Genomic DNA, 26,809 nt, shown 5'->3' on the forward strand with positions numbered 1-26,809 from the left:
TCAGATTCTGTGGTTTTATTAAAACTACCAGTTCTTTCAATGAGACAAAACATTAAAGGTGAACCTGTTTTGTGATATCTTCTTTAGATGACCAATTCAGAGTGAGCCAATATTTAAGAAGTACAGATGTATGGAGCACCGAAACACGTGACCACCTGCTTGTCGGTGGTAGCTTGTTAGAGTTTGTACACATGTTCTTGAGACATTAAGGGATAAAAAACAAACACAAAGACACATATACAACACTTAGTGTGACGATGACCTCAGATCTTCTCCTGAGCCTCACACACACACTCGCTCGCTCGCTGTCAGAGTTGCAGCAAAAGGATGCCGCTTCAACACGCAAAGTCTGCCCAGTGTGTGCTTCCTGTGCACTCACTGTCATGCACACTTTTGTGTGCAAGTCTGTCTTATGGATCCAGTGGGAAGGTTGTCTGATGGAGGAGGCCGTGTGACAGTCCCGTAGTGAGAAGAAGAGGAGGAATGAGTTTCAGTTGTTCTGAAGGCAGTCGAGCTCCACCAAGCAGCAAATGTTCCCGTTCTGAACAACAAGACAAGACAACAGAGGGAGCATTAAATAATGCAGACGGCTATACATTATACATGTTGATTGTAAAGTCCAGAGACTGAGCCACTGTTGCCTAACAAGACTTCAGATTTTAGAAAAAGCTGGTAGAGTTTAAGCAAAAGTGCAGAGTTTATTTATAAATTGTATTTCAACATGGCACACATAAATTTTCACCCAATATGGAGAGAGAAACTCAGGGGACTGAACATCAAATGTGAACAGAGTTTTATAAATGGAGAACAAAATGTCTGACTAACTGTCATTTTGTCAGTGATGTTATTAAAACTTATGCACAACTGAGACAAATACAAAATCATAGGTCATAAAAGCTTTATGGCTCACATCTTTTAAATAGACATATTTTTGACAAGTCTTGTTTTCTCCTCATTCCTTTTAGAGTTTTTTTTAGATCCTGTGAATTTTTAATCTGCTGTATTTGAAGAATAATGCAGTTCATCAGATATGCCTGTGTGCTCAGGACGGATCTCATTACAACCATCAACATTTGCTCTTTTTTTTTTTTTTACAAAGGATTTGTATATCTAAAAACAGTTTCAAGAGTTAACATCTTCTAACTGAGCTTCAAATTTCAAATCATCTGAAATTCAATTTCTATATGATATTACTGAATAATGGAGTGTATGACCTGCTACTGTGTCATTACAGAAACCTTTATGTCAGGTCAGCCTAAGCTGAGGCAAACTATGTCTCTAACAACATCAATCAAGCATATGGACTTACTCAGCAGAAGGGCCTTATATAGACCAGGTTCACAGTGTGACCCTGATCTGTCTGCACAACAGCTGCTGATACCAAAGATGTTGACATAAATTCTCTGATCCAGGTCATGGTAGTCAAAAAAATGAATGCAGCAGAAAGTTCTGTTGCCATTCACTGAATTACTTGGAATGTTTTTTATTATTATTAATACTGGCAGGTGTTGTTAAAAAAAAGATGAATGGAATAAATACAGAATGTATGCAACTGACTGCTCTATCTCTGAACTGAAAAGAGCTGAGTTAGCAAACAGCTGTAAAGAGGAACGGAGTTATAACACCCCTAAAGGAGCTGCTTTCCCCCAGAAGTCTTGATTCAAATTATGTAAAATTACATTGTAGCAGGATGTGTAGGCAAAAAAACTACACTCTTTCTAAAGTTGTTGGGTGCAACTAAAAAAAACAGATAAAGTGGGAGAAAGAAGCAGTTAAAGATGAAATCACACATGAGCTTTAGTCTGTCTCATAAGGGAAAATAATGTTCAGGTTTTGGTATGTAAGTTGGTTCAAATCACCTTTAAAATGTGGCATTTTAAGCAATTAAGATAGCAACATTTAATACCTTTTCCAAATGCTGCTGTTCTGTTACTTTCTTTTCTATTTTGTCCAAAACAATGAAGCACAGAAAACTTTCTTTAACAAGTGTTAAGTCTGAGGTCATTTGCAGCTTTCTTCTGGCAGCACTGTGGGAAATGTTAAACACAGTGTTGTCACAAACTCTTGCTTGCAGGGGAAACTTGTCGATTGGCTGGTAGTTAGAGATGACACAACAATCTATTGCATCCCTTTTTAATCAGTGGTTTAATGAAAGCTATTTTACAAGTTCTGGGAAGTTTACGAGTGAACGTTGGACTAATTGTTACCTTCACATCGAAAACAGTTGAAAACCATTTTAGAGAAGTGAAGGGAATTAGATCAAGCTGAGATAATGAGTGTTCAATTCAAAGGATAATTATGGTTTACTACAACCTGTCCGATTCCCCAGTGCAGATATTGCATTATTTTGGCTCAGCAGATCATGTTTACTTTTGATTTTCCACTTCAGTTGTAGTGAATTCAGAAATCAATGAGTTGTACAAAACAGTAGCTTAACTTTAAAACAAAAACAAAAGGGCCAATAAACACAACGGCACCAGAAACAACTGGATTGTTGCTCATTTTAGTTCAGCAAGGCATAAAACTTTATATCTTGCTAAGGATGGAATACATTGCAAAAATATAAAGCAGCGGTGTCCAAAGTCGGTCCTCGAGGGTCGGGATCCTGCATGTTTTATTTCTCTCCCTGGTTTAATAGACCTGCATCAAATGATGGCTCGTTAAAGGCCTAAGGATAACATTGACTTGCTGAGGAGGTTGTTACTACCACCAGGGAGAGAACTAAAACATGCAGGATGCCGCCCCTCGAGGACCGACTTTGGACACCCCTGATATAAAGTCTAAGTATTTTTGGTCTACTTTCTAATGCAACTATGTTAGCATGTTTGGAATATGACAAAACCAACGTACAAGTAACTTTTAAGCAACATATAGAAACTTGTTTTAAGTCAATAATTATGTAAAATTGATGAAAAAGTACTAGTTTCACAAGCAGGATGTTTCTCTTATAACATGGGAAAATGTCTTGTTATAAGTGAAATTATCTACCACCTGAACAAGTACTTTTTAAATAAAGTATGTGTCCTTAGTAGTAATAAACTATTCATTGTTTAAAACTCAATGTGGAGTTAAAGCTTGAAAAGGAGTCGCTTGGTGATTATTGATGCTTTGACCTACCTTACACTTGCAGGTAGTGCAGGGCGACTTGGGCATATGCCATGTGTCCCCGCTGAGGCGAGTGACACCTGTGGGGTCTGTGCACGTCTGCCGAATGTCGTACGACAGGTTGTCAGCCAAGCAGGGGTCTGTGACGCAGCGCGGGCAACACTCACCCTCTGCCACTGCCGTGTACTCGCACAATAATACGGGACAGACTAAAGGCCAGCAGTCGACCTCCCCCTCCTGCAGAGGCACAGGCCAAAAATAAAAACAAAGAGGCAAGAGAATTCAGAAATTTTGCTTCATGCTTTTTAACACATTTTTCTGCAGATAAAAGTAAAGCTCCCACTAATGTGTTGTCACGTTTCAAATTAGAAATGTGGTAATTATCTCAGCCGTCACACACAGCTGAGCAGCGCATTAGACGTCTCAGCACTGAATTTCACATTGATAAGAAGGCTCTGTATCATTGTTTAATCAAATTAAGCTTTAATTCCATATTAAGGAATTTAATATGAGAAACTGCTGTAATGCTATTGGAAAAAGAAAAAAAAATCTGAACAGGTGTGAATTTGTTTTGATTTTATGTATCTTTCTCATATGTACACACCATGCAGCGGCACTGCTGGCATCCATACATCCAGGACGCTCCACTGCGGTACAGCGTTCGTCCACTCTGGTCCAGACACTGACTGCTGGGCCGGTTGTCACAGCTGGGACAGCAGAACAGATCCTCCTCTGGGTCTGCACAGTCACAGGGTCTCCTCCTGCAGAACGTCTGTCCGTCCTGTGCAATACGGGTTACAGCAGGAACTAGCAAATTAACACAAGCCTCTATAAGGCAAACACAAGTAAAATCAGATACTTCTAATATTTCTTCTTACTCTCTGACATTAAATAAGGCTAAAGAGTTCCTGTGTAGTAATAAGTGTGTAAACTAGAAACAAAACACACACAAAGACACGGTTGGATCAAAGCTCCTACCAACAGGTGCCAAAATAACTCAAATACAGGAAGTAATTGGAATTCAGACAAAGAAAATTATTTTTCAAAATAAAACAGGAAAGAGAAAAACAGTATCTAAAGACTGCAACTCAAATCAGAATATAAATAAATGACAACAGTTCAATGAAAACTAACTGAAAAGAACTGCATCTGAATACAAAGAGGGACAAATCCACAAACTAATAACAAAAGTCCCAAAAACACACTATCTTACTAAATATTGTTTGTCTAGTTTCCATAGCAAATATTTTAGTACACTTGAATTAAGACAAAACTAACTGAAAAGTAATTTTCAGCAAGATATAGAAGCTTGTCTTAAGTGAAAACATTCCTAGATATTGATAAGAACGTACAAAATCCAGATTATTTCACTTATAAGATGGGGAAAAATGTTTTAAGTAAATTTATCTGCCAATATGGAACTAGTACTTTTTCATCAATTCCTTTTACTGAAAAGGTAGATTTGTCTTATTTCAAGTACTACGATATTTGAACTAGCAACTGGGCAACAATACTTGATAAGATTTTGTGCTTTTTCAGTGTATAAATTCTTATTCTTATTATTTTATTTTATTTAAAGTTAGAAGTATGAAAGGATGCAATGAGCCCAAACTCTTCCTGTTTTAGGTCAGTTAGGTTACCAAAATGATTTTGATCTGAACGAATGTCAAATGCATCAAAATCACTCATCACTAACGTCCCTCTGCCACTGTGTTGCCAGCTACAGCTATTCGTCGTCTGTACCTGGAAAGAGAAAACTTTATGATCCCTTTTACTGTGCACAGCCGGCAAGTCTGCCCCCAGGAAGACTTTGTTATAGAGATGTAAAAATGTTACATAAAAAGGTCGTTAGAAAATGCATGACGGCCCTAAAATCACTTTGTATGGCATAAAAGGGCAGCGCAGGGCCAATGTTTTATTGATCCTTATTGTCCTGCTATGGCAACAGCTTCATTATGTGGTGCCATTTCTGATGGCCATGGTCTGTCCAGTAATGGCCCTTGACATGCAGGGAAAGCACCGCTTACTGGAACTTCCTCGCAGGGAATGTTTGTGATGGCAAACTGCAAATTTTAATGTCAGCAGTGAGATTATGCCTGCAAATAAAAGCTAAAGCTACACTGCTGTGCTAAGCAAAATAGTGCCAATTCCTGTCCAGAATTTTAATGGAAGACAAATTAGGACTCTTTTTTTCTCTGCACTTTAATGAAGAAAAAACGTATCTTATGATTTGCTCTGTTAAAAGGTTTTCTTAAAAGCGTTTGTAGACTTCTTTTTAAAGACTCTATTATTTTGTTATAAAAAATGATGGCGCTACCTTAAGAGAAAATCCATGACAACCAATTTTCTTCAGGAACCACGTGGGATTGCAGAGTGACACAATGTGAAAATGTTCTAGTGCTATGACATTTTTGCAAGAGGGCATGAACAAGAGAAAAGAATAAAGCATTCTGATCCATCGGTACTTCATGATCTCTAGAAGGATGCAGACTCATTTTTCTTTCCATTTTCAAGCAAAAATAAAATGTAAATGTACTTCAAATTTTCAAATAAATAATTGAAAACCTCACACCAACACCAACCTCAAAATCCAATATGGCTGCCACTTACTTAAGTTCCTTTTTTAATGTCTGACTGTATTTACTTCTCTTGATGAAAATGTGTATTAAGTGACCGGATTGCTTCCATTTAGAATAGTTCTTTTAGGTTTTGAAGCAACGATTAACGGACTTGAGCAGCTAAATGTTTTAGATATTTGTGGTTTTTACTTCTACATCACGTTTAATTAGGTCGCCTTTTGCATGCATTGCTGCTACTAAAACAGTACAAGATGTGCTTTAATTTAAAAAGATACAGGTACAGAAAGAGTAAGCATTTATTTCTCCTTCCCAAAGTCAGTGAAATAAATGTCATAATCTAACAATGCATTATGAAACACATTCTATGATTGTAAAATTAAAACGTAACGTTAGTAGTATTTTGTCTTAAGCCAACCACTAAGAAACAAATGGTAGTGAAAGTAGAACAACTGACATGCAGCGTGTAGCAGACATTTTCTAACATTCTGACGCTCACTGGCTCCATCATTCTCAGCCGTCACTTTAGATCAAACACCTATTTCTCTCTTTTATATAAATCTTAATCTCAGAGTCTCTACTTCCCAAAGACAAATGTGATCAATATCTCACTTTCCTGCAGCCACTGTTCTCTACCTCGATATGACTCCTGAGTACAGAAGGAAGTCATTAAACTGCCACAAATATTTGTCACAGTGTGATGCCATGATAAACAGGCGGGGGTGTATTTCGTTCTGATGACAGAAGCATCAGATATATTCCATAAGTTTTTGGTGTGGTTCATAAATCTGGGTAGAACATATTAGCTAAATCAGTGCCGGATTGGCAGCTGTGCAGAAGGTGTGTGGCAGAATTGGGCTGGAACTGACAACAAGAACAGATTTGCAGATTTTTTTTTATCAAACAATTTTTCACAGTGACAACATTATAATCACCAACAGATTCTGGGAAAAGCAATTTAATGTATACAGATAAAATATTAGAGAAATAAAGTGCCTGTTTAAAAAACAACTTTAAATGTGATCTTTTGACTTTCTCTAAAATAGATCGATCTAAACAGTGAATATATTCAGAGAAAGCCCTCAGTGGACCCAGAATGAAATAACTAGACATATTTCATGTCACTTATATTTTAAAACTTGTAAAAACATATTTGGAAGGATGCTTCTTTTATATAATAGTAAAAACTAGTTTTATTTGGAGTTTTATCCTGAAGTGCTGTCATTTTCCATTAGGAAAAAAAATATCGCCAATCAGAGATTCTTGTATGCGATGACCAGGCAGTCTTTTTCCACTCCAGGGATATTCTGCATCCTGCTCTAAACACCTTCAGTCTTAGACTAAATACAAGAATAAATTCTCGTAGGAATTTTGAGCAGTTAGTCATATGTTTGATTTGCTGTCACTTGGCGTATACTGGTCCAAGGTGTTCCAACTGGCCTGGGGACAAGTTTGATAAGAGACACGGCTGAGCTGGTGACAAATACTCAAGGATATTGAAAAGGCCACCATAGGGATACAAAACTGTCACACACTTTTATTTTTCCCCTTTTAAAAGAAGACTGAACCATAATAGTATTGCTGATAAAATTCCCAAAGTAGGAGAAGTTCTTCTCGACTGTATTTGTTAACTTTTGAGACTCTTCGCCATTTCACTAACGCTGCAAAAACAACTAAGCCAGAGGATTGTTGTAAGGCAGAAGTTTACTTTTGGGAACGCCAAGATAAATCACTGAACAATTCCTTCAGATGGACAGAATGGATTTTCTGTTTTCATTTGAGCACCTAAGATCAGTAAAAGGGATTATTATTGCAGTTTTTTCTCCCTTCAGTTCATTTTGCCAGTGTAACATGTGCTGCTAAACATGATTAGTTCCATGTTGTTCTGTACTTATTCACTTGTTTTCTGTTTCCTCCTCATCCTCATTTTATTGTTCACAACTTTTGTTGTAGTCTGCTATGCTTTGATAAATGTGTGTTTGCTTACATAACATAAACTAAAGGTTAACTGTGAGAGGAATAGCATAGCGATGGAAGACAATTTTTACAAATAAAAATTATTTAAGTTTTATTAAACCTACATTTAATAGAATATAAACAACTTAATTGTTCCATAGAGGGTTAAATTCAAGAAATCAGGCAGTTTCCACTTTTCTGTTTTATACTGAAGGCAAAAATGACTTGACATAATAATTTGAGATTGGATTTTTAACTTGAAAAATGGTAAGAAACTTTTAAACTGAACACAATTTGAACTAGTTTCCTTTAACTAATTGAATGAAATTACCCACAGTATGTTTGATTTCAACTTTACCTTGCATGAGCACAGAGCGCAGCGATCATAGGTGGGTTTCCAGTCTTCTCCATTGCGTCTTATAAGTTCGTCTTGTGGGCAGTTTCCGCTGCAGCCTGGACCAGTTGTGCACATGCAGTCATAGCCTCCTGGGAGGTTTACACACACACTATCATTCCAGCAGGTGTGTGTCTGCAAAGTGCACTCATCGATGTCTGAAAGATAAAATAGAAACTCTTTAACGTGTAGAAAGTAATGATTTATATAGCTACCGCAATAGCTATAAATGTTATAGTTCTTATTTTAGGCTACGATTGTTGATGGAAATGTTTTTGTAAAGCATTATCATGCACTTTTGAAATTAGACTCAAGTAGCAAAGGTTTGAAAATTTAACAAAAATCTTGATATACTAAAAAAGTAATATATACAACTAAATAAATACCTTAAGGCAAAAATCATTAACACATCTACACATATGTTCGTCTTTTCTGTTACTCTCTGCCATGGTTATTTATACAGGTGTATCTAAAAATGATTAGAATAAATAGGCTACCATAAATGTTCTTCATCACCAACTCTAGAAAGTTAAACTCGTATCATATAGATGCATCTCACCATATGTAAAAAACTAAATTTCACCAAAAATCATTTGAATATTATATAAGATCAATAAAAAATAGGAAAGCTGTTTTTCCATTGACCTTAAAGCTGCACATATTGGAAGTACAAAAATACATTTTCTTAATGGAAAAAACTATTTTTTTAATAAAAGGTTGTTGCATTAGGATTTCAGCTGCATCAAAATTAGTGCCTTTTCACAAAACTACAATGGAAACACTTTTTTGCATCAAATTACAGGATCAGGAAACCTTTGCAGGTGTTCTGAGTTAATTAGCTGTTTGGAGTGTGACACCATGAGTTTCCAGTATTTCACTTTTTCACAATATTTGATTAATCTGAGATCCTTAAGTACCTGACAGCTTTGAAAAAAAAAAGAAACTGCCAATACAATGTTGAGTTTTTAAGAAACATTCAATTTATAAATGAACAATTCAACTATCTAAAGGATGGTATTAATTTAAACACACTGCACTAGAGAAATGAAGACTGTAAGAGTGCTGAAAATATATTAAAAGGGATTTTTTTCAGAAAAAAAAATTGCTTTTCTGGTCTAATTACAACTATTCATCAATAATTTGATTATAATGTTGTAGTAACATTATTATTATAATGTTGTAGTAACATTATTAAATATTTCCCCACATAGTGGGGAAATAATTAACTCCTTAACTTTTTTTTTTTTTTTTTTTTACTTATTTCTTCAATTTACTGTGAAGCTCAGAATGGGCTAGATGTGACATTCAGAAACTCTGCTGTGCCCAATTTACTATTGCAGCCCCGAGTTATTCAATAATTCTTTTAAATTAACAGCATTCGGTAAGTAAGCCAGTGGAAATTGAATGTTCACACTGATGCAGTCAGACACTCACAAGCAGTGTGAGGAAATTTTTATTTTGCTAAAGCCTTTCAGATCAGAAGTTTTCATTCCCATTGCTATGTGGTTTAACACACACACTACCTTACAGTGAAGCTATAAGGAAACACAGCCGTGCCAGGAGAAATAAAAAACAAACCAAAAACCCCCGCATATTTAAGCTTCCACTGCATCACCATCAGCTTCTTTCTTTAGGCTATGGCATTTTAAATTCATCTTTCTAACTCTTTCATTTTTAATTCTCTGTTTCTAACTGCATAATTTATTCATGCATCTATAACTTTTTTGTGATCTCTGCGATCTATAAGTTTTATGGCATAATTAGGATTAAAATTTTGCTTGATTGTGTGGATAAGCTGTATCGTGCTGTCTCTGCCATCCTTATACACACTATGAAAAAAAGGCACCATCTGCTTTGCAATAAATCAATAAAGTCTTATGTTCCATCTTATCTTCATATATATGGAATATACTTTGCATACTCTAGTAGCATCATAGTTAGATTTAGCTGAATCATCAAAGATCCCACTCAGTCAGCTTCTTTTTCTTCCATACCCCAACAAACCAAAATAAGAAATCCATTCAGAGAAGAGGTGGATGATATTTTCATCTACTTTTCATAACCCCTGGGTAAAAAAGCCCCTCCTTAACTTTTACCATGGCATTTAACTCGCTTTATCCTCCCTAAATGTGAGCTGTTCAGAAAGAAAAAAAGGACCAAAGGCCTTTTGACAGCAGCTCTGTTCTCCCCTGCCAGAAGCTGCTGTCTGTAATCACTCCCATAGCACACTGACAGCACACCGCCGGTGCTGCATAAACAAAAGACCAAAAAAGAAAAACTGAAACCGCTCAGAAAATAGGTTTCTGTTTATTGGTTGTCTTTGTTGAGCAAAAATATGTCAGCAAGTCAATTTCTTTTTACATTGTATGACTGTGAGCCCATTAAAGCGGTTTCCTTTCTTTTCGTCTGTTTTCCTGCTGATACTTTGCACTTAGTTCTTTTACATTTCTACCAGGCAATCCGGGGTTAAATATTTCGTAACCTTCAGTAACCAACTTGGCACAAATCAGCCTGAACAAAACCGTATCAAACCTGTTTCATCTTTTAGTGTCTGGGCTGCGTTTTTTCCATGTTCAGAGCAGCTTGAAGTGAGCCGACACACTTCAGCTACAAATTCCTGTGAATTTAGCTCTCGTTCCACAATTAGGAATAACATTTTCCACTTTCATGTAATTTGTAAAATGTAAAATGTTGGCCAATAAAGGTTCAGATAACATCACTCCCCTAATAAACATATTTAGGTTTTAATGTAAACTAATAAGGAGGACTCAGATTGTTCTGGGATTACATCTCTTTAAACATACATCCAGTAGGAGGCTGAAAATATACTCATCTTAACATGATTTTCATCATTTTGAGCATTTTAATTATTTGACTAAGTCCTTTTCAGACTATAATGACTATATAAGAAACAGTCTCAATGAATAAAAATAAAATACAAGAACTCCTCCCACTAGCATATACTGATCCTAACCCTAACATACTGAGATTATTCTAGCTGGATATTAAACTACGTCTCTTGATTCAGTTAATTTATGCTGATTGGTTTGCTGGTAATGTTTCACCCCTTACACATATTCTAGAAATGCTGCCAACTTCAATTCTAGTTCTTAAACTATGTACTAATAAAAATCAAAAGGCTTTAGCTGCCAAACTCTGGTTGAGTTGACTCAATTACTCTCAAACAAAGCAGGGTATGTACTCAGATCATTAAGTGCCAAATGGCAACACTGAACATGAAATGTTTAATAAAGCACCCTTTCTGTATGAAAATTATTGCTTAGCACATAAAATGGAATGGAAGAGACAAACTAACAGGGTAATATGCCACATAATTTAATTTTATGGCATGAACACAGAAAGTGACCCATCACTTTTAGTCAAATGTGGCAGCGCTAATGTGCAAAATTAATCCAGATAACTAAAAATTAAATTACTTGTATCTGCTGCCTTTTTGGACAAAATAATGCAGTTGTCAAGTAGTATCTGAAAATAAAAAAAATAAAAAATAAAATAAAGAGCAAAGTGATGGAGGAAACATTAGAGGCCAGCAGCAGGGATTGATGATGCAAGTATTTTTTTTTTTTTAGGTAAGGAAAAAGTATAACTTGCTGAGAAAAAGATATTTGTTGCAGGGGGAAACCAGGCAGGTATCAGGACAAGTTCTTACAGATGTTTCAGAATTTACTTTCACCCACACTCCAAAATATTCATGTTTGTATTTATAGGTAGCAGAGGAAGAAGACCATGTGAAGTTTATATTTAGATACTATTGTGCCAATAAAAATATTTTTAAGATATAAGTAGCAAGCTATGTAACATAGGAAACAACTTGTTCACTAGCTTACTATGATATACTGGCATGTGTGTTTGAGATCATTGTCTTACTCGATGTTAAACTTATGATCTGACTTTTGAGCTGAAGTGAGATCAAATAATTTGGAGATAGTCCTCATTCTGACGTATTCCCTCCACTCTTCCAGACAAACTTTCCAATTTTGAAGTAGGAGCGTATTTCTTGGTGTGAAACTTTTTTAGTTATGGCAATGGGAAACTTATTTTTTGGAGCAGAGTTGCTTCACAAAAGTCCCGATTCTGGCATTGGGATTTTTTCAGGACATTAAAAAAAAAAAAGTCTTTCTACGAGGGATGACAGTTTGGATCAGATGATTGAAATTTGGCTAGCATTGGGTTTTCCAACAAGAAAATATCCCAAGAGAGAAACTCTCTAAAAACTTTTAATCAAATATTGGTGAGAAATTGGTTGAGATAAATCCACAGTAAGTTCCTACTTGTGCACACACACCTAAACTTTCCTTTTTGGGGGGAATGATGAGTGGTCTTCAGAAAGCAGACCTTGTCTGGGTGGACTTAGAAAGTACTTGTCAAACCAGCTGCAACAAGATACTGTGACACTAGTGAATGTGCTCCCTAATTGGCTCCACTATCAGTTCTTCTGGAAAAGGAGAGAGGGGAAAGAACTCAGCCGCAAATTTATTGTGCCTCCGACAGGCTATTTGCATACGCTAAATGAAATCCCCATCAGCCAGTCAGATATACTGTACCTCTGCTAGTGATGGATTAATACTCTTCATGCTACATTCACTGCATTTAGCCACAAGCTGCTGCCTGCAGATGAGGCGCGCTCTTACACACAGGCTGTAAACGGCGGCGTTAGAATAAAACACAAAAGCCCTTTGGATAGACCAGCTGAGCTGAAGCAACAAAACTTTCACTCACACCCAAATGTACTGTCACACATGAAAGGACTAATCCTATGTTAAAACATGACAATGCATAACCAGAGAAAAACACACGCACAATAAAAAACACCAGGCACAAGCCAGTAAATCCCTCTGACATATGTTTGTAATTAGAAGGCATCAAAAAGCTCAGTATTTGTGTATTTAAATTATATTCCTTTGGTCGGTCTCCAGGCGGTCCATATGGAGAGGTCGAGTGCTCTACAGCAAGAGAGAAAGTGATGCACACACCCTGTCTTTCCGAGAGACATTGGAAATTTACAACATGTTATTCTCATTTTCATTCACAATCTGTTTATTACAGCCACCTGTCGCCCCTAAAGCGAAAGGAATGACAAACATGGGATGAGGCGATGCATGTGCAGCTTTTAGTTAAAGCTATAAAGCAGTTGTTTGCAGCTGCTTTGGTTCTCACCTCGGCAGTGCACTGCCAGGTAACATGGCATGTCTTCCATGTATGCTCAACACGTTGCATCACTAAGATCATTTCCATTAATGAAATAGTGATTATTTTCTGACCTGGTGGTTCAACTGTGGGATTAATCTGTAAAAGTTTCCTTTTCTAGGGGTGAAGTGTTTGTGAAAAACTTGCACAACGCTTTCTTGCATTACGAACCATAGAGTGAAGTTACTTAAAAAAACAAAGAAGCTAAGAATTAAGGCTGTTCTCACACAGTTTCTCATCCTTCTCAGTGTGTTGTTCTAAAAATGTGCTTCAAGTGGGCCATTGTGTGAGTAAATGATGGTCTTTGATGGAACATCAAGTCCTTTATGAAGTTTGTGTGTAGCTTTTTTGTAAACTTCATGCATGAAGAGTACGCAGTTCCCCATTTTTACTGACACTGGGATGGGTTAGTTTAACTTTTGCCATATTTAAGGATAAACTGACAATCAGAGGGTGACATTTAGATGCTGTATGAGAAACCATAAGAGGTCAAATAATTATGAGCTAAATCAATCAGAAAGTAGGTCAGGCTGCCAGCAGTTGGAGTCATATTGTGTATTCCTCAAGGTGAGGTCAATGAATATTCATCAGTTGAGCATCATAAAATTAAGAATCAATCAAGTCAATCATGTTTTTTGTATAACATACTTCAGCAACAAGGCAGTTCAAAGTGCTTTACATCATAAAGACGCCATACAGTCACCAGTTGTGAAACCAGTAACAAAACATTACATTTTCTCAAGTGTCATCATTAATACTCATCAAATACTGTGTGATGGTCAATGTTCCAGTTATTATGGGTTAAAATATGGGAAGACAGTTACTTGGTCACTGTCACAACATTTAAGAAGCACGTGGATAAACCCTGTAGCAGAGACACACATGTATGGTACATGTGGCATCTCAGATGATGCTCACGCCATGAAGTTTATCACCTTACCCAAAGGAATTCCTAGCAGCCCTGCTTACATAAAGATCAAATTGCATATTTTAAAATATCAGTTGTGTAGGAAGGTGATGCTGGATTGTTATCTACCAAAGGCGGAATGTCTTCCTACACCATTCAAACACAATGCAGATATTCAATGGAGTGATTGGATAAAATGTGCTGCACAGATGGATGCCCTGGGAGAAACTCATCCAGTTATTCTGTGTGCCAAGGACAATTTAAATTTTAGCTAGAAGCTCATTTTACAGCGTATGCACCGAGAACGAAAGCTACATCAACTTGTTAACCCTCGCTTTGTGAGAGTAATTACTTTTAATACCACAGCTAAAATGATTTATTTGGTCTATTTATGTATTTGATAAGACTTTCCCGCATACAGCTATTGCTGGTGTAGAAATCAAATCAAATTAGTGCTCCGTTGTCTCTCACGGATTGATGCATCTTTAGTGACACCTCCTGCAAAAATCACATATTTTTAAACTGAATGGTGAAGCTATGTTTTGATATCTTGATACAAAATGCTGTATTATGTAAAATATCGACTGACTTGTGGAAGGCGGTTTAGAAGACATTACAGAGTTAGTTGCTGTTAAACTGAAATTTTCCTGGATGGCTTAAAACCATGAGGAGAAAAGAAGGCAGATATAAAAACAGAGCACAGAAATAACAGATTGTTGTTAAGAATGTAAGCAATCAGTGAATTCAATTCAATCACATTGTATATCTTATGCAACAGATGAATATCATTTCATCAGGTCTGATCGGTAGCGTACAAACTCCCCAGATTATTGCTGTAATTTGCTGCAAATCGTCTTTTACGTCACATATTTATGTAACTGTACCACTTTAGAAACAATTGTCATAGTATATGGTTTTATCACAGAAATCATGACAGCTAAAATAAAAGTCAATTTCTGTCTAGTTAAGCAGAGTCTCTTGGTGGCCAGCCTCCTCAGCGATCCGCTCATTATGTTTCTTAAAACAAGCTGAGGAAAAAGCCGGGCTGTTTCTCATATGACAAGCTATAAAGATCCAACACTGTTGCATTTCTAATTATATTAAAAGGATCTGAAAGTGAACACACTTTGATACTTCCTTGAGGTTACTCTTGTCCATTGCTATCCCATTCGAACGTGAAAACTAAAACTTACACCACCATAGTCAATTTTGCAGAGTAGCCAAAATTTAAATGAAGCCACTTTTTTTTGGTGGAAAGCGCTGAGATCATACCTCTCCCATCCAGGTAGATAAATGAGAGCAGGCTGCTGATGTTGCATTTTGATTCAAAGGTTAATTGACGGCAGAAGTATTTCACTCACTCAAGCGATCCTGTTTGCTGCATCCGTTACAAGTACAAAGCTGCCATGCTTGGATTGTTAAGAGGGATGTCCAGATTCTGAGAGGTTCTGAGCACTGAGCTGAAGGTCATGTGTGATGTAGTGAGCCGATACGGTTCCTGATGTTCAGTTAATGTTGGAGACAGCATTAAATGTCACTGAATGAGCAATTCCTCATGGAAGAGGTTTTCATTTTAAAAATCCTAATGAAATCAGTATTATGACTATGTTGACATGTGGATAGCTGTTGTTTTTTAGCAGCATAGTTATAATCCCTGTTTTGAGCATCATTAGTATCTACTCAGCTCCTCTAGGATTTATTTTTTAATCAAAAATATTAGAGAAATAAAGCAATGTTTAAAGAAGACAACTGAGATTAACAATGACACCAATGTGTTTAGAACAACAAAATAATAAAAATATTTAAGATCTGTGAAAAGCGGAATAAAAAATAATATTAATAGCAATAAAGCAAACAAACAATCTAGTTGTTAAGGTCTGAAGGATGCTCACCCAGACTGTAATTAGTAATCATTCCACAATTAAAAGACTGATGTTTGTTTGGAAAATGCAATTAACGCAGTTAATCTATCTCCTCTATTTTTGCATCACATGATGTAAATCATTAAATTGTTTTTAATTCAAGTTTTTAAAGTTAGAATTGCTTAGCTTAACTTAGCTTGCTTCCTACCTTAATGTACATTTAAACATGCAAAGTGGGAGCTGTGGCTTTTTGTACCTAGTAATTGTTAAAAAAATGTTTGATTATTTGATTATACCTGTATTTTCAGGTATAGTGGAAACCTACAAATTTCCATTCATAAAACCTTCAGGCTCCCTCTAACAACAGCAACAAGTGCTTGTTTTAACACTTCACAACTAAATATACTACCTTAATATGATGAAATACCCAAAGTGGAAACCATCTTAGAATTTATCCAGAAGCTAACATCTGCAGTCTTCCTCATCTCTTGCTGTTGGAAGTTCAGCCAATCAGCACCAAGGATTGGCTACATTGCAGCAAAAAAGGATATTCTAGGTGAAGACCCTTCACCTAGGTTAACTAGCTTCCCAATTCTTCTTTTATATAAATACATATGTTTTTATGTATTTTAGTTATTATATTTGGCAAACTGCAATACTGAACTGCGGATAGGCAGGAGTTCACTGCAAAACACTCCAGTCAATGAACTGTAAAACAATGTAAGATTTTATAAATTAAAAACATAGTGTGATGAACAACTTATAAAAAAAGAGAGGAAAGAAGAAAATTGTTGGCTTCATGTACTGTATTGCACTATGACACTTTGTGTTTACATGGAGTTTTTGTCACATTAGTTACGTTTTGAATCTTTTCTAGTCCTTCCTGAAAAATCTGCATTTTGGATCATGTGTTCTTTAAATTAGACAAAAATTCTACATGTAATTTTAGAAAAATCAGAAACATCCTGTGCGAGAGTCACAAATTTGTCACTCAAATCTGTACTAGTGTAAATTCTCACTGTAAGAATGGCCAAGTGGCTCTCTGTAAACCCATTTCATGGCTTAAAACTGCAGTGAAGGATTAGGGGGGGATTAAGTGTTTCATAAGTGAACAGATAGAGAGAAGAGAAAATGTCAATAACTGTGAGAATGATGAGCATCTACTGATGTGCTGCTGGTCACTGTAGCACTGACAAGGATGATTTCAGCTCAGTATGCTCACCAATGCAGGAGCTTCCGTCTAGCTGGTAGGATCCATTGTCATGGAAACCACTTCTGCATTCACAGTGGTACCAGCCGGGTAGGTTGACACAGCGGGAGTGGTTGTGGCACTCGATCAGGCCCTCTGCACACTCATCTATATCTGAAGACATGAAAACACGGCAGCAACAGAATCAGCTGCAACATATTTTATGAGAAGAAAACTTGAACTCGAAAGCTCACCTCATTTGTGTTTTTTGATATCATGTCTTTCTAAATCTGAGCAGCGCATGGCAGCTGAGGCTGATCTAATCAGAACAAATCACTGCTGCAACTGCAGCACTGAAGCAGTGGCTGCCCACGTCAACCAGCCCCTCAGTCTACCGGAGCAGTAATCAACTCTCAAAAAAATCACTTTGTTTTATAGCAGAAACATTTTTGCTGTGAATGTTTTCATATACCTTCCTCTTTGCTTGTTCCAGTTTTCTTACTCAGCAGACTTTGGCGTGCTGCATGCATACACATGCTCAGCCACGAGGTTTAAGGTCTTTGCACCTTCTCAGGAGAGTAAATGTGTCTCATCCATTATGTATGCTGTTAGCTCTGCTCCTCATCTACAGCTCTTTCCCTGCTGGCTGTAAAAGCTGACCTGCGTTCACGCTTTAGCTAAGGTGTGACTGAAGGTCGCACCTTCAATCACGTTAATGCAGAACGGGGCAAACAAAAAAACCACAGTGAGGGAATCTGCATTGACTTCTCAGTATTTTCCAAGCAACTAATGTTGAAGAAGTTGGTGGTGTGAAATTTATACTTGGTACTAAATAGTATCAATAAAAAGACTTGAAAGAAAAAGTATTGTTTCAGTATCAGTGTTTTTTTATTATTATTTTTGTCATATCACAATCAAAGATGATATGCATTATCAACCAATCAACTTTGAGTTTTAAACCAGTTATTTGTGTGACATAATTTTAGATTTACAGATACAGCTAATCACCTCCGTGACTTAACCAAGTTGGATATTTCCCAGATTTTCAGTGTCACCACCCTCTTTTCATTAAGATTCATTATTATTTTCCCATGTCAACATCAAACTTAAAACTTTTTAAACCATCATGTGTGGTTTAAGCAACTTCACTCATTGGTTCACTGAAGTTATTTCAAGATTTTTCCATTATTTCATTGAACTGTTTTACAACTTTGATTTTACAGTCAACGACCTTCCATTTCCATTTGTTTTATGGTTTTGAAAGTATTTGAACACATTTAATAGCAATTATGTTGGTAAATATTAGACATATTCTCATATATCTTTAAAAGCCATGAGTGTGAAATACTCTAAGATTTCCTAAGAGGAACTGCAATAAGTAATAAGATACGTATTAATTGAACTAATTAGCAGTTCAGCCTTTATGCAGGCTGTGTGAATCTGTATTTGAAATGCTACACCATTCTGCTAAGTCATCTTTGTTTAAGACATGATTCAACCAAGCTAAAGTTGCCATTGAAAGAAAAAATATTTTTGTTTATATGGTTGACCAAATGACAGAAGCTGACCTGATCTCATACCTGCTGAACCAGCCTGCGTTTGACCTGTTAGTTGTGCACTGCCTTACGTTGTATTTGCAAATAAATTCACTCATTTTATTTGAAAACTGGAAACAGTGGAATATTTACAGCTAGTAAAATTGTTTTCGCAGTATGATTACATCTTTTTAAAGGGCCCTATAACCACTGAAAGTCAGCAAATCTTCTGTCTATAAAATCTGTTTTGATGTCTTTCCACTTTATTGCATTAGTAGTACACACTTGAATGGTCTAAAGCTCCACACTGACTTTTTTTTTTTCTTGGGTATGGTCAACCACATATTTTCTGGCTCCTGCAAATGTTAAAACTGATCCTGTTGCTTTTGACTACAATGCATTAAGCAGTGAGTGTGCTGGAGTGTGCACTGGTCTGGTGCAGTTTGGTAATAAGATGTGACAGTTGTCTGGAGGGTTGCCCTCTGTCAGCCTCTCAGGTCAAAAATCTGCTCATAACTACAACAAAAATATTCCCTCTTTGAAGGTCCATTAGAAGAACAAAAAGCTAGAGGTGGCTGTTGGCTGAGAACAGCTCACAGCTCAGTAGAAGAGCCCAGCTGGGCAGAACAAAGCTCACATAAACGTGGTTCAAATAACCTTTAAACAATAAAGATACTGGCTTTAAAATTTCCTGACTTCAGAAGTCGGCTCTGTGGTTTTCTGCACTCAAGTTAATACACATATCAGTATTTATATTCAGTGTTTATAAAGTTCAATTTCAAAATGTTATAATAAAAACAAAATAGCTCTTTGTTAAACCATGAAGAAAGAGTTCTCTTTGTTAGTGTAATTAAAAAAAAGAGGTAATCCAAATGCATCTAACTCTCCTAAATGGTTTCACAAATACACACACAACTTTAACTGGTCCCTTTAGCCTCGTTAATAGCATACAAGATAATTGTGTATTTGAATTTACAGTTTAACAGGACGATACGTCTTCTGTTAACATTAAACATTCAGACAGTTTTTTATATTATTGTCTTGTCAGTTGTCCAGACTAGAGTATGTAATGTTTATTGTTATAATGGATTTGTTATATATTTTCATTGTTTCAGACTTGCAGAAATGTTGTTTGTGATTAGAGAACACGCTCAACTATTGCATTGTGACTGGAATATATCTCCACTCTCTTGTTTAGACCGGTTACAGCATGATTGTATTCACTGGCTCAGTGTTGTGTCTGTTGTTGAATTGAGATACTGTATTACACAAAAAAGCTGAGGAGTTGACCACTGACTGTTGTTTTTCTTTCTTACAGAAGCATAAATTGGAGACATCTACGTGATACAGCTGTACAACAGTGCTGCTTACATCAATCATAGCGTCACTAAACAGAAATTCATCACAGGCAACACATTGTGTATTTTGTCAGTGTGATTGTGGAAAAGAAAAAATACCTTTCAACAATAAAGGCATAATGTGTTACATTTTCCAAAGATTACGGCAAAATGTATGTTTGTATAGCTTTATGACTTGTTTTTGATGTCACCTAAAGCAGAACACAACTTGTTAATTCATAACTAGGATTAAAAAACACATTTTATCTAAAAGCTGAGCTCCTATCCAGCTTTGTTCTTCAAAGCCATGGAGTCTGAACAGAACAATGTAAGCTTTTAAATGAGGCTTTGCTGTTCAACGTGTCAGTGTGGCCATAATGTGAGTGAAAATGCGCACTGAAACACAACGTCCTCCAACTTATACCACCATACATCATATTAGAGCTGCTGTCAGCTGCTAGCAGTCTGTGCAGAAAAGTGACTGATAAACCTTACCGTCTGAATACACTTCATACAATTTTTTACTCTAACTCTCCCTAAAGTTGGGAAACACTTGACTTACAAAAAAAAAAGAAAATCTCCATGCAATGATGAACCGTAGCTATTTCTATATGTACCCATCCACAGTAATCTCATCTCATCCCATACTTGTCTTCTGATAAACACAGCTTAAGAGGATGCTGTTAAATCACAACAAAACAGTGTGTAATTGTTTTAAGCTGCTTACACAGTGGGGTTTTTATCTTTTCTAAAGTAATTGAGAACATAATCCAGTATATTTAAAAAAAACCTCTACATATCCACGGAGAAATTTACTATAGTTCCTTTGCTATACACAAGCTGTCAATGGACAACTGACAGAGAGAACATGGGGGGGGGGGAACTTGTGAGTGCAGCACAACTGCAAGAACTGTGGCATTGATTCAAGACTGCAACTCAGCACAGGTCTCTGCAATACTGGTGACACGGCTGCAAATACATTCTGTGACAAAAACTGTCATCCTCAACTGCTGAAAAGGAGAAACAGAACTCAGTGAAGTTACCCAGACAACCCTAACCGATTCCACTGCCAGAAGGAGACAAAGAGGCTCCCTTGGGTACCATATGCAGCAACTGACATAGGAAACACAGTACTAAACATTCCCTGTTAAAAGTTTCCACAAAATGTGCCATGTACATTGTCACCACCAACTCATGTGATAGCTTTGAAGGTGTTTCCATGTTTACTCACCCAAAGATAGAGGAATGACTGAACGGAGTGAGATTGAGCCCTTGTTATTCTTATCTTGGCTACTTTTATTTATTTTTTTGTTGGAACAAAATCTTGCTCTGTTCTAGGAGACTCAATGTGCCACAGCTGCTTCATAAGCAGCTGTGACACAAACAAAGACTTAAACAGATAAAAAACAAATGGGAAAACACCTAGAGAACAATAAATTCTCAAAAATAACAAAAAAGGTTTTTCACTTTGTTGACTCCATTTGTTTCATGGTTCATGTAAGTTTTTTTTAAATTTTTTTATAAATGTCCCTAATTGACTTTTACTGTTACTTTTTAATGCTGATGTTACAAAAATGAATGAACTGAAACCTGACCACCCGAGATGTTTGTTTAATGAAACTACGTACATTTGGTGTAAAAACACTTTATAACTGCTGCTCTTTAAAGTCTTGTTTATCACAAACTTACTGACCTTCTTACTTGGACTTAGTAAATGTTCATACTACTTTCACTAAGTCAATATCTGCTGTTCAGTTGGTTTCTTTGTGGTTGTGTATAAAAGAACATTTTTCATCGCTGGTGTCTGTGCGTGTGGCCAAGCACAGCCTTCTCCTCTCTATGCCTGTGAAAGTGAAGTGGACAGATGACCTTCCTGTGATATGAGGTACAATATGCTAGACTCCACACTCCATCAATCTGGGTTAGAGCCATGAAAGGGAGGAAGCAAGACAGCAACTCCACTTTTTCTTCTGCTTCCTGCTATGACAATACAAACAAGAGCTCTTAGCACTGTTCGGAAGACTTTCCTTCAGCCTCATCTGTGAATATTGTCATTGGAAAATAAAGGCTTTTTGACAGCCCACATCTATTAAGAGCAGTGAAATTCACAGGGAGAACCTGGAACAAATCCACATAGAGACTAAAATAACTCAGAAGGTCTCTGGAGAGCCTTCTACCCTGCTGAGCTTTACATAATTACACTTATCTGAGCTCTACTAACCTACTCCAACTTCCAGGGAAACATTGCATTAAGCATTTACAAGAATATGAACCTGAAGATTAATCAGAACGCAGAGAGCATGACAGAGCTGCTATACAAGTACTAAAGAAAATCACTATTGCTACCTAAATTAGGTTATCATGTCAAAGAACAGATGAAATTGTGACCTTTTAGCAGTCAATATTTGTTTGATTTGTTTATGTTCAGGTAGGAAAATCACTTCCTTTCATTGCTGTAAGAAGACAATAATTGATTGTCAGTTTTGCTACAGGTGTCAAGCAATGTAGGTAATGTCTTCAATGAGCATCCTAAGGTAGGCAATGAAAAGGGCCTTACTAAAAAAAATATCAGCAATATTGCTGAGTACTACATAGTACATTATCCAGAGGTATTGGAGAGATGTGTTAGTCTAACTTCTCCTTCTTGTATTTCGCCTCACTGGACATTTCCACAGGTGAATCGATACGAGGCATAGATTAATGCTAACTTTACTCTGCTGGGCTCGTTTTGGATTCCATAACTATTTACTACACAGAAGCAGTGATGTAGCATGAAAACCATTCTGGGTGGTTTCTACATGGACCTTCACACAACAAATGAATTCAGCTAATAACATCAAGTATATGTCTACATACAGAATGTTGACCAGTTAAGTCTTGTTAGTTTAAAGTGGCACTTATTTAAAATTAATCCAATTAAATTCTATAGTCAGAATCTGTAGGAAAACCCAGAAAATTAAGAAAGTCTCTTACTTCATGTAGTGAAAATTATCACATCAAATCAAAGGCCTGCTGTCTTATTCAGAACAGCCACAAAAACAAGCTAGTCACAGACAAAACCTGTTAGGACTGGAGTTTCATTAAAAAAAAAAAACACTAAAAAGTCAAATAAGCACATCGTAAAAGCCTTTCAAATCTCAGGATATTTCAGACTGAAGCACAGTAAATTAGTTAAGCAAATTTGAAAAATGATTACATTTTTCAAATTTGAAAATTTTTAAATAGTTAAATTGTATTACATTTTCTGTTTTAGACAGAAAATGTAATACAAATGAAAAAAAAAAAGTTATGCAGTGAGTAGATGTCTAAACCAACTCAGATGCAACAGCCTGGCTCCATCATCAAAAATCAGTCAAAGGGACCCAAACACAAGCACAAGACCAGTAGTTGAGGCTGGTTTATAATGTCTGATACATCTAGAAAATGATGTTATTTTGGCGACTTAGGTCTTAAGGTAACGCTTAGCATCATTACTCTGCACATTGTAATGTAAAAATCCAGTTCTATAATGTTTATATTTTCATATTCTAAGTCTACATTTGCACTACAACGTATAGCATCCTGCTATATTTGGTTATGTCACTCATTTTTTGCTGATTGCTGTTTTGAAGGAACCAGGCAAAGGTAGACAGACGTGACTGGTGATTAAGAATAAATAACTGTTTTGTGCTTTGAACATGTTAATTTGTGTAAAAAAAAAAAAAATAACGATCAAAGAAGATTGAAAATCTTAGGCATTTTCTTTACTAAAGGCGATCGCCGGTTTTCGGTTGTATGTTGAAGCCATTCTTAATCAAGGTGGATTCTCCCGCTTAGTCAACAGCGGTACTGTGTAGACTAAGCATTACATATTCATTTAGGTTATGTCACAATTCAACAATATGTGACATAAAACTGTCAGATTTATTTTTTAAAATGAGTCAGCAGTGATCCACACACGCTGCTTTTGGTCCATGTTATGGCACATTTAACTCTGAATCCTTTCAGCAGTGGAAAATGTTAGAACAAGGAATTCACTTCACCATAATCTGTTCAGCTTTTGATCCTGTGGAAGTGAAGCCTGAGAGAATGGGGTGACTATGTAAACCCACTGGAAAATAAAAAGAAACCCAGAAGAACGGATCAACAGGGTAGGCGTTACAAAGATCAGCGATAAGATCGACTCTCTTCCCATCAGCTTTTTATGTTCAGGTGCTTTCAGGTTCTCAGTGAAGTAGGTGGCAAATCTGAGGAGAAGAGATGGATTTTATTACACCAGAAGAACATGAAGTCTGAAAGTGGTTGGAAAAAGAAAGAAATGTTAACACAAGAGATAAGAGGCTCAGATGGAAATACAGCAGACAAAATTAAAATATAAACCGTAAACAGCTCACACACGACCCCAAAGGCAAAGCGGGAAAAACACAACTGCTCTGTACGAACTGGAAGTAATTCATCTCTCATTCACATCTTCTTCGTTTTATTTAGATCTATAAATCTGCTTGAGGTACTGGAAAGTTTTCAGGGAATTTAAAACCTGAAATTGCACTTTTGCTCATGTAAGAAAGGAAATGAACGTAAAATGGACATCAAAGTGTTTAACATGATCTATACACAGTTTAATTTTAAATAAAATATCTCCTTTAAATCCCAATTCAACCTTAAAATCTAAACAATATAGCTTGAGTTGTCAGTAAGAACTGTTTACATGCTGTTATTTTGCAACCTCAGTAAATTATGTGTATTTTGCATATGTAGAAACATGCCTCGACATTCACAGACTACGAGACAGACAGATTTTCCACTGTATCACATCAATAAGAACCTAAGGCAGCAACCAAAAGGCCACAGGGAGGAGCCTCATTAGCAGGATGTCTGCATTTTGGTGTCCTATTAATGGGGAAGCTGCTTTCAGCAAATTATTACCTATTTTGCATAATGTTTTCCTTCCCTTGCCCTTCTGAAGTTCTTCAAGGAAAACATGCAGGATCATTTTGCAAATGCAATTTTGTAGTTTTTCAACCCAATCTGTCTCTTTGCTTCTAATCAAAAATAATTTCAATTTAGAGCCACAAATAATAAGCTAGCACCAACTCAGAGAGGAAAATATTATGTTTGCGAAAAAGGTTTTATTCTGAGAAAACATTGCTGAAGATTTAAAATGCCACATTAGTGAACCAGTGGATTGTTTGATGTTGTTTATTTGTGGCAGTGAGAGTGTTAATTACATCTTGGATGACTGAATTCAGTAGCAAGTGATGCATCCAGATTAAGAATAATTCACGCTCAGACTTTTACATAATAAGTAGTAAATATGCATTATCTACACTATTATTATTTGCAAAAATGCTCGCAACCAAACTTTTAAAAGAAAATAAAAATAAAATAAAAAAACTATTTGTCATAAGGACTTCTTCAACTTTGTTTTCTATTTGATTAGCATGACATGAGTTCCTTACTGTGTTGCAGTTTTATGCAGCACACATTATATGAATGACACTCTAGATTTAAATTTAGATAATTCTTAGGCCTTTCAATTTATTCCTGTTAATTAAACTGTATAACCTGATTAAGTCTAATCATTTCGATGTGCAGTATGCAGTTGTAGCAAAACCAAGGAAGATAAAATCATGTCAGACAACATGGATGTTTGGTGAAGAGAAGTGACAATTACAAGGGTGGGAAAGTTTTCTTGTGTAGAGAACTAAGGGCTATGATAGAAGCCTGACTGGGTGTGGAAGTGAGAAGATTTATAACAAACCTTATTGAAAAACTATTGAAAACATGTTGTAAAAAGATGACCCGTGGTTTCTCTCACTTATGAGGGCTGGAAGATCACCTCTGTGAAATTACAACGCCAAGACAGAGAGGGATGACGAAAGTAGAAGATGTAGATAAAACAAAAAGATGGAAAATGAATTAACACATACTGACAAAAAGTGAGGGAATCAGAAAGATGACAACAAAATATAAGCTCATAGAAAGTAGATAGTGAAGGATATAATGAAAGGAATGAATGAAAATACAAAAGTGAGAGGAAGAAGGGTGAGAAATAAAAAAAGAAAGTAGAAATTGGCATGAAAGAGTGGAAAACAGTGATATGACATAAAGAAAGGACAAAGGGGAAAAAGTACGTAGAATGAGTTGTTGAAAGATAAAAAGAGGAAGTATGGAAGCAATTTGGGGAAAGAGGAGAAAGACAGGCGGGTTAAGGCTAAAATGGAACTACTGAGGAAGAGGAAATGGGAATAAGGCTACAGATAAAACAGAAAAAAGGGAGCGGGTTAAAGGTGCAGAGTAAAATAAAGAAAGGAAAAGCAGTAATAAATGGTGAAAAAAAGGAAGAAGAGGGGGTTATGAAAAAGAAATGAGATAAAGAAGAGAAGCTAAAAGGAGTTAGAGCAGGAAAAATTAACTGTCCTTTCCTATGGCTCTCATGGGAGCCTCAATCTCTGCTGTGTCTAATTTAAATAAAGGGCCTGGAGTTGGAGCATAAATGTGTGTTTTGTATGTGTGCACATGGTTATAACTCCCAGTGGGTACTTTATCCCAATTCCACACCAACCATGTGTGCTTGGTGTCACAGAAACAAGTTCAGACTTTAACCCAGTCCAGTTCATACCTGAGCGATAACGGCACCAGCTCGAATGGGAAGACGGGTGAAAACTGGCTGAGCAGAGAGGCTGGGTCAAAACAATAAAATAAATTGATCTGTAACTTGTATTTAGAATACAGTAATGAAAATGAAACAGCCCACTACA

The 26,809-nt window shown here is 36.4% G+C and overlaps 1 protein-coding gene across 1 annotated transcript in view; it reads right to left on the reverse strand.

Moving 5' to 3' along the window:
• Positions 1-394: 394 nt before the first annotated feature.
• Positions 395-26,809, reverse strand: part of LOC106933741 (protein kinase C-binding protein NELL1-like) — a 234,328-nt gene continuing 207,913 nt past the window's right edge. Inside the window, exons 16-20 of the mRNA XM_088004458.1 lie at positions 17,231-17,371; positions 7,996-8,189; positions 3,710-3,886; positions 3,118-3,342; positions 395-541 (exon numbers count right to left, since the gene is read on the reverse strand). Of these exons, the coding sequence (XP_087860584.1) occupies positions 491-541; positions 3,118-3,342; positions 3,710-3,886; positions 7,996-8,189; positions 17,231-17,371 (788 nt within the window). The 3' untranslated portion in view covers positions 395-490. The remainder of the gene's footprint in view (positions 542-3,117; positions 3,343-3,709; positions 3,887-7,995; positions 8,190-17,230; positions 17,372-26,809) is intronic.

Source organism: Poecilia mexicana, unplaced genomic scaffold, assembly GCF_051168715.1.
Source record: "Poecilia mexicana isolate PSO_F unplaced genomic scaffold, ASM5116871v1 scaffold_3, whole genome shotgun sequence".
Classification (NCBI taxonomy): domain Eukaryota; kingdom Metazoa; phylum Chordata; class Actinopteri; order Cyprinodontiformes; family Poeciliidae; genus Poecilia; species Poecilia mexicana.